Genomic DNA, 14732 nt, shown 5'->3' on the forward strand with positions numbered 1-14732 from the left:
CTCACCCACCTCCTCCACCTCACTAACACTCACCTCCTCCACCTGACCGACCTACTCCCCCTCACTCACACCCTCCACCTCACCCACCTCTGAGTCACACATAATTGTGTGTCTAAACAGTTAACACAGAAAAAAAATGACAAACAACACACTCCACTACCACTACACAACTCACACCCACACACACACACACACACACACACACACACACACACACACACACACACAGACTGACAAGGGACTATAAAGAAAAATAACTTGGACTAAAAATGAGACAAAACCACAAAATACAAGACAACAAGAATGACAAGACGACTTACAAACACAATACCACACTCAGAAATCGCTACCAACACTCCTCACCAAACCACAAATTCACCTACCTCCACAGCACAACCTTCCTCCTCCTCACCACTAACTAAACCCACGAGGTGCGGACGGTTTGGGGCGTATTTATATGGTTGCGCACAGACACTCCTACCATCTGAAACACAACCAATCACGAACGGGGATGAAAATCGAAACTGAAAGTGAAAATGCGGCCGCGGGAAGAAAAAAAACCCTGCCGCGTTTAACTTAGGGGAAAAAATAGCAAATACCACAAAAACACGTACGCAAACGACAATGACGGCCGTAAATGTGCCAAAAAAAAACGACTGGCATCGACATCGGAAAACACGAAAACCATAAAGTCGACTGCTTCGTAACTTTCCGTATATGGATTCAAAAAGTTGCATGAAAATGCACCCGATACAAAACGAGTTTAAACACTACACAAACCGACTCAAACTATATATTGGCCCATGTCTGCTCCCAGCACCGGGAGTGCAGCAGATGGAGGGGGAACTCGGTCTCCAGCGAGACCCTGTGGCATACAGCGCTGGGATCCCAGCACTGGATTAGCAGCGGCGGCGGGTGTCCGGTGCCGGGACCATGTATTGGATCCCTGCACTGGAATACAAGCAGCAACGGACAGCCAAGATTCTGTCTGGTACCCCCCCCCCCCCCCCCACACCAGGAAGATAGTGGGAAACTGGGAGAGGTAGCCAGGGAGACAGTGGGTGACAGGGAGATAGTGTGCGATAGGGAGTTAGTGGGTGACTGGAGAGGCAGGGGTGACAAGGAGATGTTAACAGAGAGATAGTGGGTGACTGGAAAGGGAAATGGAGACAGGGAGACAGCGGGTAGGAGGGAGACATTGGGTGACAGAGGGTTAGGACAGAGGGAACAGGGACTGGACAGAATAGAAGAGACAGGAGAAAGGGGTGACAGGCATATGTCTGTGGGGAAAGGACCAGGAAAGAGGTGACCGGGCAGGAAAGAGGTAACAGGGACAGGACAGTGACAGCTGAACAATAGGCAAGGTAGGACTAAGATGACAGGGACAGTATAGAAGTGACAGGGCCAGGGTAGAGGTGACATGAACAGGGCTAGAACAGAGGTGTCAGGACCAGAACAGATGGAGCAGGAATAGGGTAGAACAGAAGGGACAGGAGAGAGGAGTGACAGGAACAGGACAGAGGTGACAGGGCAAGGTCAGGAAGGATAGTGACAGGACAGCGGAGACAAGAGAGAGGAGTGACAGCGCTGGGACAGAGGGGACAGGGACATGACAGTGTGGACTGGGACAAAACAGTGAGGATAGGACAGAGGTGATAAGACAGAGGGTACAGGGACATAACAATGGGGCAGTGACAGAACAATGAGGACAGGAACAGGACAGAGGTCACAGGACCAGGACAAGGGGGACAGGATAGAACAGAGGGACAGGAAATAGCTATGAAGGAGGTTATGCTGCTGGCACCCACTGCACAGCTAAAGTAGCAGAGAGGGAGGCGATGCCTGGTGGCCAGCAGGGGAAGAGGACGTGCCCTGGAGCTATTTGCACGGCATCGGCTATTTTATAGCCTTCCACCGCTGCTGGCCCACACATATTGCCATCTGTGGCTTCCTACCTTCCTGCCCGCCGGGTCCGCTATTGAGGGACGCCTTTCCGGGAGCTGGGGGCCGCTCGCGGAGCTCCGGAGCCTTGCGGCCTACATCACCTCCGCGGGCCGGGACCTCGAGTACGGCCGCTGTCCGCCGCGGACTTCCAGGGCGGCGGAGCGGAAGAGCCCGCTTCGCCCGCGGCTGATATACCCGCCTGCACTGCCCCCTGGAGAGCGGCCACTGACCTGACAACTGCCTCCCAGGCTGCATTGAGCCGCTGGGCAGCCAGGAGGAAGCTGATAGACAGGCTGCTTCACATCTCCCCTTACACCTGGCGGCCAACTTGGAGACTCTGGTAAGCTGAGGCAGGGTCCCTGCTGCAGGCAGCCAGCTGTTGTCACTGGCAGGTCCGTGATCCATGCTGGCTGTCCTACCTGGCCAGATTGGAACCTGCTGAATGGGACCTGAGCCCTCATAATCTCTCCTAATCATATCTCCAACTTTTGCATACTGTTTCTTGGAAAAACCATATTCATTCACATTGCATCTAATATCTCATCTTATTCCCTGAACTCCCTCTGCTGGAGGAACATTATATTGCAACCCATATTATTATATATCTTAAGCTGCCTATTGCCGCACTCACTGCTGTGAATATCTCTCTGTTCTGATGATGGACAAAAATACGGCCAAATCGTTGCGGGGCACTCGTAGCAACTAGTCAGGTAGAGGCAGAGGCCGTGACAACTCTTCGGTTGATAGCCCTCCATCACCCCCATTGGGTTTGCATTCTAGCCCCCAAGGCCAACCTGTGTCCGTGTCCACAATGGATTCTACAAAATCCTGCATGACGAATGAGATAACGGATATCCTGTCTGCGTTATTAGACCAAAAATTGGCTCCTCTAAAGGACTCGCTTGACTCTGCTCTCACTCAATTGAACCAACATGCTCAGCGTCTTACCAAGGCAGAACAGAGAATATCCGACCTAGAAGATGATCTCACGACAGCTAAGACGGCCCTTTCTGACCAAGAAAAATTTGTTGCATCTATTCAGGATAAGCTTGAGGACCTTGAAAACCGAAATAGGAGAAATAATGTGCGCCTCATCGGCCTACCGGAATTGGTGAAACCTCGTGACCTCATGACGCTTGTCTCTCAATGGCTGCCTAGGGAGCTGGGTTGCATTTCAAATTCTGGCTCCATAGTAGTGGAACGTGTACACCGTATTGGCCCTGAACGGCAATCCACAAGAGACAGGCCCCGGCCCGTCATCTTGAGAGTCCTCAACTACGCTGACAAGGTCATGATACTAGACGCCTACAGAAAATGTGTCCTGATACCAGGATGCTAAATTGTTGCTTTTCCAGGACTTTTCTTATATGGTTGCTTCCAAACGGAGAGAATTCTCGCCTGTCTGCAAGAGTCTTTTTGAGATGGGCCACCGTTTTGCGCTTCTCTATCCGGCTAAATTGAGAGTCACTCATGCGGGGAAGGCCTACTTCTTTGAGAATCCAAAAACGCCCAAGAACTTTGTTGATTCACTATCCTCACACTCTTCTGCCGGGATGGACGAAGAGGACTGATATACAATGGCCTTGTGTATTTCCATCTTAATGAACAGTCCCCATTCAGGTTCTTAGTTACTTCTATAAGTGGGATATACCACTGGATGATATGTTTTTTGATTTTCTCTTTGTATGTTGGTACAGTGTCACTTATACCCTATTGCGTTCCTCGAAACATCTTGTCTGTCTGTGACCGTTTACCCTATTGTTCTCAATTTTTCTTGAAGTGCTCTTTACTTTCTCTAACTCCTTTTCTTCCTTCTCTTATCCAACTAAACCTCACTCCCCCTTTTCCCTTCTCTTATCTGTTATTGTTATGTTTGTTTGTTGAACGGTTTCCTGGCTCGATCCACCGCTTACTCATGTTTTAGGTTGGAATCTATTAAGCTTATTGGTGGGCCGCTCCATGGACCTTTACTTTTTGGTTGGTATAATACTTAAAATAATTTTGAGTTGGGATGCCAATCTGGATGTTGCTCAAACATATTGTATGTCATTGTCACTATTATTCTGTTTATCTTTATACTGCTTTGGTACGGGTATTTTGCTTGCAAACCCGCTTGCTGGGACGGGCTGGACGGGTTTACTATTAACGGTTATATGGGATTCTTGGCCTAGAGTAGGTATAGGTTAAATGTCATTGAATGCTGCCACCTCCACTAGAGTACAGTCCCATATTAAATTTGTAACTTGGAATATTGAGGGTTTAAACACCCCGGTCAAAAGGAGAAAAATTCTCTCCTATCTTAAACGTCTAAAGCCAGACATAGCTCTCTTACAGGAAACCCATTGGCAAAATACAGACCCTAATGTTGTGAGAGATTCCTGGATAGGGGAATTTAAATCGGCCTCCTATTCAGCCAAACGAAGGGGTGTACTAATTCTTTTTAGTAAACGTCTAACGTATCAAATAAATGATAGTCTTAGTGACCCAGAAGGCAGGTATTTATTTATAAAAATCACTATTTTTGGAGTTCTATACACCATAGCTACTATATACGCACCTAATGGCCCCAGTTCACTCTTTTTTTCTAATCTTTACAATAAGTTACAAGAATGGGCGGAGGGGGAGATTATTTTAGGCGGAGACTTCAATACTGTCCAGTCTCCGGTGTCACGATCCGGGTATCTGGACGCCATTTCTTACCCATCAGATGCCTCCTAAGGCTGGCTCAGCGCTCCAGGACCGGATCCCATCCGTTATTCTGATGTGTACATTCCTGTATCCTCTCCTGTCACTCTGGGACGCTGTCACAGTAAACGCCATATTACACCTGGCATGGCGTCTCCCGCGGCCTCCGCCGCCGTCCCTGAGCTTCTGCATGCAGAGTGTCTGAGTGGCGATTACGTCAGCCGCGGCCTCCGCTGTGTCTGCGTGGTTGGATGTGCACCTGTCAGCTTGGCGCCTCCTGTCTCCGGTGGCCGGCGCCGCCATTACTGTTTTCATTACCACATGGATTACAAACCAAACTTCCCTCCAAGTGTCTGCATGGGCGCAGCCATCTTGGATTCTGTCAGCTGATCATTTCCACCAATCTGTTCTCAGTATTGATAATCTGCATAATTGCCTAGCCAATCCCTTCCTTGCTGCAGGTATAAATACACTGTGCCTGAGCAAGGAAGGCGTCAGTGCTTTGGTTGTCAAACCTAGTTCCTGTTTGTCTCTCTCCTGTGATTGTCTTCCAGGTTCCAGCTCCTGTCTCAAGACTTCCACCATAGAGACCCGCACCAGCATTCCACCTGCGGTGTAGCCTGACTCTCTGATCCATTGTGGATTCATCTGTTTCCAGCTACAACATCACCTGCTTCCAGCCCAGCTTCCAGCAGAGTACAGCTTCTCTTAAAGGGCCGGTGTCCTTTCTACACTTTACCACTCTCCACCGGTATTATTATTTCTCTGCTCTCAAGTTCTACATTTCATTCATATTGCATTGCTCTCAAGCTTCATTTATTATTTAACTGGTTCCAGCCAGTATCCACTCCGTGCTAATAACAGTCTGGTTCCAGCCAGTATCCACAGCAGCCGTTTTACCTTCAGCAACCCAGCTTTTCCTGGAACACCAGCTGGTACAATCCTGGGTTATCTCCATTGCTCCAGTCGGGTCTGGTAAGGACTTTCCATCTAGAAGATTATAAGAACTATCTCACACTACCAGTGCCCTGTGGCTCCTGCCACCCTGTAGTACCCAGGAACTGTATTTATTCTTTGCTGACTTTTATGTTTTCTTTTACTGCTGCTGTGTTGCGGAGTTGTCATAATAAACATCATTGACTTTTATCCAAGTTGTCGTGGTCACGCCTTCGGGCAGTTATTATTCATGTTACTTACATGTCCAGGGGTCTGATACAACCTCCCAGGTTCCGGTACATCTCAGCCCCTACAACTGAGGCTGCCTCCCGTCAGCTCAGGCCCTCAGTTGTGACAGTAAGCACTGACCTAATGAATCCAGCCGGAGACCAGGATCAAGCGGCCAGGCCGATGCAAGAACTGGCAGCCCGACTAGAACATCAGGAGGCTGCACAGGGCCACATCATCCGCTGTCTCCAGGATTTCTCTACTCGGCTGGATGGGATTCAGACAACTCTCCGTGGATCAGGCGCGTCTGGTGCGTCAACCACAGTGACTCCAGCTATAACCCCACCCACCTTACCCATTTCTGCTCCACGTCTTCATCTTCCAACGCCAGCAAAATTTGACGGATCTCCAAGATTCTGCAGGGGATTTCTCAACCAGTGTGAGATTCAGTTTGAGCTACAACCTGGCAATTTTCCCAGTGACCGTACAAAAATTGCCTACATTATTTCTCTTCTCAGTGGCTCAGCCCTTGATTGGGCATCACCGTTATGGGAGAGGTCCGACACCCTGCTATCTTCCTACACTGCCTTCGTGTCAACATTCAGGCGCATCTTCGACGAGCCAGGCCGGGTAACCTCAGCTTCATCCGAGATTCTCCGTTTACGCCAGGGGTCACGTACTGTAGGACAATATCTGATACAGTTCCAGATCCTGGCATCCGAACTGGCATGGAACGACGAGGCTCTGTATGCTGCATTCTGGCATGGCTTATCTGAGCGTATTAAAGATGAGTTAGCTACCAGACACTTACCCTCTAAGTTAGATGAGCTAATCTCACTCTGCACGAAAGTTGATTTACGTTTCAGAGAGAGAGCAACTGAGCGTGGAAGATCATCTGCTCCAAAATCTTCTGCTCCTCCTCCTCGCCAACTGTCACCAACTAAAGATGAGCCCATGCAAATTGGCCGTTCCCGTTTAACTCCTGCTGAGCGCCGAAGACGTCTCTCCGAGTCTCTCTGTCTTTATTGTGCAGCTCCGTCTCACACCATTAATGCCTGTCCCAAACGTCCGGGAAACTCCAAATCCTAGCTCGCCAAGGAGAGGGCCGGCTAGGAGTAATGATCTCCTCTCCATCTCCTCAAGATTGTAATCTCCCAGTCTCGCTTCAAGTTGCTCAACGTTATCGGAACGTCATTGCCCTCCTTGATTCCGGAGCAGCTGGGAACTTTATTACCGAAGCCTATGTTAAACGGTGGTCCCTACCCACCGAGAGACTTCCTTCGTCCATTTCTTTAACTGCCGTGGATGGCAGCAAAATTTTTGATGCAGTTATTTCTTTAAGGACTCTACCAGTTCGTCTGAGAGTGGGAGTTCTTCATTCCGAACTTATTTCTTTTTTAGTGATTCCAAGAGCCACACATCCTGTGGTCCTGGGCCTTCCATGGCTCCGTCTTCACAATCCTACAATTGATTGGACGACTACGCAAATCCTGGCATGGGGTTCCTCCTGTGCTGAGACATGTTTGTTTAAAGTATTGCCTGTCTGTTCTTCCTCCCCCAGGTCGTCTGATGTTCCACCTCCTCCATATCAAGATTTCACGGATGTGTTCAGTAAAGCTTCTGCTGATATCCTTCCTCCTCATAGAGAATGGGACTGCCCGATTGATCTCGTTCCAGGGAAGGTTCCACCTCGAGGCCGAACTTATCCGTTGTCTCTGCCTGAGACGCATTCTATGGAGGAATACATTAAAGAGAACCTAGCAAAGGGGTTCATTCGACCTTCTTCTTCCCCAGCCGGCGCAGGCTTCTTTTTTGTAAAAAATAAAGATGGTGGTCTGCGGCCGTGCATCGACTACAGAGGTTTGAACGACATTACCATCAAGAACCGTTATCCTTTACCCCTGATTACTGAGCTCTTTGACAGAGTTAGCGGAGCTACCATCTTTACAAAGCTGGACTTGAGAGGTGCATACAATCTCATCCGGATCCGTGAGGGTGACGAGTGGAAGACCGCCTTTAACACCCGTGACGGACATTATGAGTACCTCGTCATGCCCTTCGGATTGAGCAATGCTCCAGCTGTCTTCCAGCATTTCGTCAATGAGACCTCAGAGACATTCTATACCGTCATGTCGTGGTCTATCTAGACGATATCCTCATTTTTGCCAACGATTTAGAGGAACATCGTTTTTGGGTTAAAGAGGTTCTGTCCCGTCTCCGTGTCAATCATCTCTATTGCAAATTAGAGAAATGCGTCTTTGAAGTCAAGTCCATTCCGTTTCTAGGGTACATTGTGTCCGGTTCCGGACTAGAGATGGATCCTGAGAAACTACAAGCAATCCAAAATTGGCCGATACCCTTAACCCTCAAAGGGGTCCAGAGGTTCTTGGGGTTCGCCAACTATTACCGAAAGTTTATACGAGACTTTTCCACCATTGTGGCGCCTATTACTGCTTTCACTAAGAAGGGTGCTAACCCGTCCAAGTGGTCTGAAGAAGCCATGCAAGCATTTCATCTTTTAAAACAAAGGTTCATCTCTGCGCCTGTTCTGAAACAGCCTGACATCGACTCTCCTTTCATCTTAGAGGTGGATGCCTCCTCCGTTGGAGTAGGAGCGGTGTTATCTCAGAGGGCTAAAGATGGCCATTTACACCCTTGCAGTTTCTTCTCCCGGAAGTTCTCCCCAGCTGAGCGCAACTATGCCATTGGCGACCAGGAGTTGCTAGCCATCAAGCTCGCTCTAAAAGAGTGGAGGCATCTGTTGGAGGGAGCTTCTCATTCAATCACCATACTTACAGACCACAAGAACCTTTTATATCTGAAAGGCGCACAATGTCTCAACCCTCGTCAGGCCAGATGGGCACTTTTCTTTTCCAGGTTCGACTTTAAACTCCAGTTCTGTCCGGGCTCTCAGAATCGCAAGGCCGATGCCCTTTCCCGCTCATGGGAGCAAGAAAATGAGTCAGAGTCTTCAGACAAGCATCCTATTATAAATCCGTTGGCATTCTCCACGGTAGGGATGGACTCTACGCCCCCATCAGGGAAAAGTTTTGTGAAACCGATGCTAAGGAAGAAGCTCATGCATTGGGCCCATGCTTCCCGTTTTGCCGGACATACAGGTATCCAAAAACCCCTGGAGTTTATCTCTAGGTCCTATTGGTGGCCAACTCTGAAAAAGGACGTCTTGGAGTTTATTGCATCTTGTCCAAAGTGTGCTCAACATAAGGTATCCCGCCAGTCGCCTGCAGGGCAACTGGTTCCACTATCTGTTCCCCGTCGACCTTGGACCCATTTGTCGATGGATTTTATTACAGATTTACCCATGTGCAACAAGTTCAATACCATTTGGGTGGTAGTTGACCGGTTCACCAAGATGGCACACTTCATTCCTCTCACCGGTCTTCCGTCAGCTTCCAAGTTGGCTCAAGTATTCATACAAGAGATCTTCCGACTCCACGGTCTTCCTGAAGAAATTATCTCAGATCGAGGAGTTCAATTCACAGCCAAATTCTGGCGAAGTTTATGTCAAGCCCTCCAAGTCAAGCTAAAGTTTTCCACGGCTTACCATCCTCAGACCAATGGTCAAACCGAGAGGGTGAATCAGGACTTGGAGGCCTTCCTCCGCATCTATGTGTCCTCCTCTCAAGATGACTGGGTTCAATTACTTCCCTGGGCCGAGTTCTGTCATAACAACCAGTATCATTCTTCATCTGCTTCAACACCATTCTTCACTAACTTTGGATTCCACCCTAAAGTCCCTGAGTTCGAACCGCTTCCAGCAACTTCTGTTCCCGCAGTGGATATCACCTTGCATCAGTTTGCCAATATCTGGAAGAGCGTACGATCAGCTCTGCTCAAGGCATCGTTCAGGTACAAGAAGTTTGCGGATAAGAAGCGTCGAGCAGTTCCTGCTCTCAAGGTGGGTGATCGGGTATGGTTATCCACGAAGAATTTGAGATTAAGAGTTCCCAGTATGAAGTTTGCACCTCGCTATATCGGTCCTTTCAAGATTGAACAAGTCATCAATCCTGTTGCTTACAGACTTCAGTTGCCTCCCTTCTTAAAAATACCCAGGACATTCCATGTTTCCCTGTTGAAACCGCTGATCTTGAATCGGTTTCATTCCTCACTTCCTCCAACTCCGGAACTCAACGAGGCGTTGAGTATGAAGTAGCGAAGATCCTGGACTCACGTCACCGTTACGGTCAACTACAATATCTTATTGACTGGAAGGGTTATGGCCCTGAGAAACGTTCATGGACCAATGCTTCCGATGTCCATGCTCCTGCCTTGGTCCGGAGATTCCATTCCAAGTTTCCTCAAAAGCCAAAGAAGTGTCCTGGGGCCACTCCTAAAGGGGGGGGGGGGGTGCTGTCACGATCCGGGTATCTGGACGCCATTTCTTACCCATCAGATGCCTCCTAAGGCTGGCTCAGCGCTCCAGGACCGGATCCCATCCGTTATTCTGATGTGTACATTCCTGTATCCTCTCCTGTCACTCTGGGACGCTGTCACAGTAAACGCCATATTACACCTGGCATGGCGTCTCCCGCGGCCTCCGCCGCCGTCCCTGAGCTTCTGCATGCAGAGTGTCTGAGTGGCGATTACGTCAGCAGCGGCCTCCGCTGTGTCCGCGTGGTTGGATGTGCACCTGTCAGCTTGGCGCCTCCTGTCTCCGGTGGCCGGCGCCGCCATTACTGTTTTCATTACCACATGGATTACAATCCAAACTTCCCTCCAAGTGTCTGCATGGGCGCAGCCATCTTGGATTCTGTCAGCTGATCATTTCCACCAATCTGTTCTCAGTATTGATAATCTGCATAATTGCCTAGCCAATCCCTTCCTTGCTGCAGGTATAAATACACTGTGCCTGAGCAAGGAAGGCGTCAGTGCTTTGGTTGTTAAACCTAGTTCCTGTTTGTCTCTCTCCTGTGATTGTCTTCCAGGTTCCAGCTCCTGTCTCAAGACTTCCACCATAGAGACCCGCACCAGCATTCCACCTGCGGTGTAGCCTGACTCTCTGATCCATTGTGGATTCATCTGTTTCCAGCTACAACATCACCTGCTTCCAGCCCAGCTTCCAGCAGAGTACAGCTTCTCTTAAAGGGCCGGTGTCCTTTCTACACTTTACCACTCTCCACCGGTATTATTATTTCTCCGCTCTCAAGTTCTACATTTCATTCATATTGCATCGCTCTCAAGCTTCATTTATTATTTAACTGGTTCCAGCCAGTATCCACTCCGTGCTAACAACAGTCTGGTTCCAGCCAGTATCCACAGCAGCCGTTTTATCTTCAGCAACCCAGCTTTTCCTGGAACACCAGCTGGTACAATCCTGGGTTATCTCCATTGCTCCAGTCGGGCCTGGTAAGGACTTTCCATCTAGAAGATTATAAGAACTATCTCACACTACCAGTGCCCTGTGGCTCCTGCCACCCTGTAGTACCCAGGAACTGTATTTATTCTTTGCTGACTTTTATGTTTTCTTTTACTGCTGCTGTGTTGCGGAGTTGTCATAATAAACATCATTGACTTTTATCCAAGTTGTCGTGGTCACGCCTTCGGGCAGTTATTATTCATGTTACTTACATGTCCAAGGGTCTGATACAACCTCCCAGGTTCCGGTACATCTCAGCCCCTACAACTGAGGCTGCCTCCCGTCAGCTCAGGCCCTCAGTTGTGACATCCGGGTTTGGATAGATCCACTTCTGCTAGATCCCATATATCTACACCACCCCAGTCCCTATCTTTATTGACTGATTCACTGCAGCTCGGCAACCCCTGGAGATGCCAACACCCTGACTCCCCAGAGTACACATTTTACTCCCATCCACATCATTCCTCTTCTCGCCTTGACTATTGGTTGATTACCGACACCCTATTACAACGCTTGGCCGAAACTAAAATAGAACCCATATCATTGTCTGACCATGCCCCGGTTTGGTTTACCCTTAATTTACACTCCCCTGTCTCTCAGTCATATAATTGGAGATTTCCATCCTATCTTATGAAATCCTCTGATTTTTGCACACATCTAGAACAAACGTTTCGTAATTATGTAGCAGACAATATTACACATGTGGAGGATATCAATCTGTTTTGGTCAGCTTCGAAACCGGTGATTCGAGGCCATATTATGGAATATGTTTCCAGGAGACGTAAGCTGCTCGCTATCCAATTACAGGACCTTGCTAGTAATCTGACCAGGACTTATGACGCACTCTTATTGCAGGATTCACCCGACAACCGGCAGGCATATCTTGCTGCTAAACAGCTGTACGACTCATTGTATACTGAGCGGGCGAGATTTTCATATGATTTACAACAGAATAGATTTTTTCGAGGGGGAAATAAATCCGGGAGACTATTGGTGAATCTGGTTCGGTCGTACTCCGCTCCTTCTCGTATCCCTCAAATATTCACTGCTTCGTCTGCAACCATCTTTGATACTCCCTCAATTTCTGAGGCCTTCTTACAATATTATAACACTCTCTATGAAGCCCCCTTGGATCATCCGAATCTTGGAATGCAATTCCTTGAGAGGGCAAAACTGCCTGTTTTAACAGAAGAGGAAAGAAAATCCTTAATGGAACCGGTCACGGAACCGGAATTACTTTCTCTGATCAAATCACTGCAAACCGGCAAGTCTCCTGGCCCTGACGGATTTGGAGCGGAGTATTATCGAATCCTGGCCCCCCATATATCACCCCATTTATTATCTCTTTTTAATGCATTGTTGGAGGGTAAACCTCATCCCATTGGATTCAGCGAATCCAGAATTGTGCTGTTTCCAAAACCGGGAAAAGATCCCCGATATACTCAGTCTTATAGACCTATTTCATTAATGAATCAGGATTTGAAGCTTTTTACAAAACTAATTTCAAGAAGACTTCAGCCTATATTGAATAGGGTCCTACATCCTGCTCAAACAGGGTTTGTCAAGGGTAGAACTTCAGTTCATAATATTCGTACGCTAGTTGCAGCAATGTATAGTGCACAACAATCTGCCTGCCCAAACGCTCTTATTGTAAGTTGTGATGCCGATAAGGCGTTTGACCGCGTCTCCTGGTCTCATTTACTCCGTATCTTTCATGTTCAGCAATTTGGTGAGGAATTCATCTGTCTATTTAGAATGTTATATGCACTACCCCAGGCACATTTAACTATAAATGGTTTAAACTCGTCTGCCTTCAAGTTAGGTAGGGGGTGTTAGGATCTCCTGCTCTGTGCTGCCACGTCGCCATGGCAACCGGGAGGCAAGTGTTAGCGAAGTAACCTGAGCGCAGCTGATACTCCGGTCCGGGTTTTTACTGTGTAGTGGTTACAGGCTCTGTGCACGGCAGGGAATCCGGCGCTGGTTTTGTGCTCACAGTCTGTGAGGTCTGAGTGGGGCGTGGACAGCACCTGCTATATAAACCATCCTCTCAGGCTAGGCAAATGCTGCTGAATCTTTGTTTGTTAGTCAGTTCCAGAGAGTTAGCTAGTACTGTGTGATTTTGTATTTACTTGTTGCTTACTGCGAATAGGCCTTGGGATTCGGTACTTCATTCTGCCAATCCGGACCTAGCAGTAAGACTGGAGTCAGTTGTTTGACCTGCTGGGGTTCTTTTGCTATTCTGTGAACCCAGCAGGTTTGCGGCTGTACTCTCAGACCTGCTTGCTTAATCTTCCCTCACTGTGCAGGGCGTCCAGGTGTCAGTTTAGTGGCAGTAAGCTGAACCTGTGCCCTGCAAGTGGGGGTTAGGATTGTGGATACTCTCCTTGTGTCTATATTTCTATCTCTGACCAAGGAGTTTATTCCCACACCCATTGGTAACCCTTTGGGGTTTTTTCTGTTGCTCTTAGCAACATAATTTCAGGTGCTCCACATGTGAAATCACTACACATCGCTTCATTGTCCGCTCTATTCCATCTGAGCATTCCTGACACTAGGGAGACACCCAATTCCTGAGCCTTTGGGCTTCCCCGTTCACTTTGTGTTTATTAGTTATTCCATCACCTCCTGTGTATGTTATGTTATACTGTCTGTGAGTTCGTTTGCTTTGCTTCCCTCTCTGTTCATACACCGGTATACTCCTGTTAGCACTGGTGTGCGTAACATGGCCCTCATTCCGAGTTGTTCGCTCGGTATTTTTCATCGCATCGCAGTGAAAATCCGCTTAGTACGCATGCGCAATGTTCGCACTGCGACTGCGCCAAGTAACTTTACTATGAAGAAAGTATTTTTACTCACGGCTTTTTCTTCGCTCCGGCGATCGTAATGTGATTGACAGGAAATGGGTGTTACTGGGCGGAAACACGGCGTTTCAGGGGCGTGTGGCTGAAAACGCTACCGTTTCCGGAAAAAACGCAGGAGTGGCCGGAGAAACGGTGGGAGTGCCTGGGCGAACGCTGGGTGTGTTTGTGACGTCAACCAGGAACGACAAGCACTGAACTGATCGCACAGGCAGAGTAAGTCTGGAGCTACTCTGAAACTGCTAAGTAGTTAGTAATCGCAATATTGCGAATACATCGGTCGCAATTTTAAGAAGCTAAGATTCACTCCCAGTAGGCGGCGGCTTAGCGTGTGTAACTCTGCTAAATTCGCCTTGCGACCGATCAACTCGGAATGAGGGCCCATATTCAGCAGCCCTACTCCTGTTGAAATTTTGTGGGAATATGGAGCATACCCCTCAAAATACTTTGCAACAGGTGGTCGATCAGGTGCAGGTCCTGACTCGACAATTTAAGGAGATGTCCATTAAAATGAACACCCCGCAGGCCGCTAGCGGAGCTCCCGCAGCAGCAGCAGCAGCGGCAAGTTCAGGGGTTAAGGAGCCGAAAGTAAATCTCCCGGATCGTTTTTCTGGAGATCGCTCGCAGTTCTTTTGTTTCAAGGAGAGCTGTAAGCTATATTTCAGGCTTAGGCCCCAGTCTTCTGGGTCGGAGATTCAGCGGGT

The 14732-nt window shown here is 48.4% G+C and overlaps 1 protein-coding gene across 1 annotated transcript in view; it reads left to right on the top strand.

Moving 5' to 3' along the window:
- LOC134929621 (uncharacterized) overlaps nucleotides 1-14732 on the top strand; it is a 138800-nt gene that overhangs the window by 95621 nt on the left and 28447 nt on the right. Inside the window, exons 5-6 of the mRNA XM_063925206.1 lie at nucleotides 2725-3232; nucleotides 11771-12434. Of these exons, the coding sequence (XP_063781276.1) occupies nucleotides 2725-3232; nucleotides 11771-12434 (1172 nt within the window). The remainder of the gene's footprint in view (nucleotides 1-2724; nucleotides 3233-11770; nucleotides 12435-14732) is intronic.

The sequence above is a fragment of the Pseudophryne corroboree genome, chromosome 5 (genome assembly GCF_028390025.1).
Source record: "Pseudophryne corroboree isolate aPseCor3 chromosome 5, aPseCor3.hap2, whole genome shotgun sequence".
NCBI lineage: Eukaryota > Metazoa > Chordata > Amphibia > Anura > Myobatrachidae > Pseudophryne > Pseudophryne corroboree.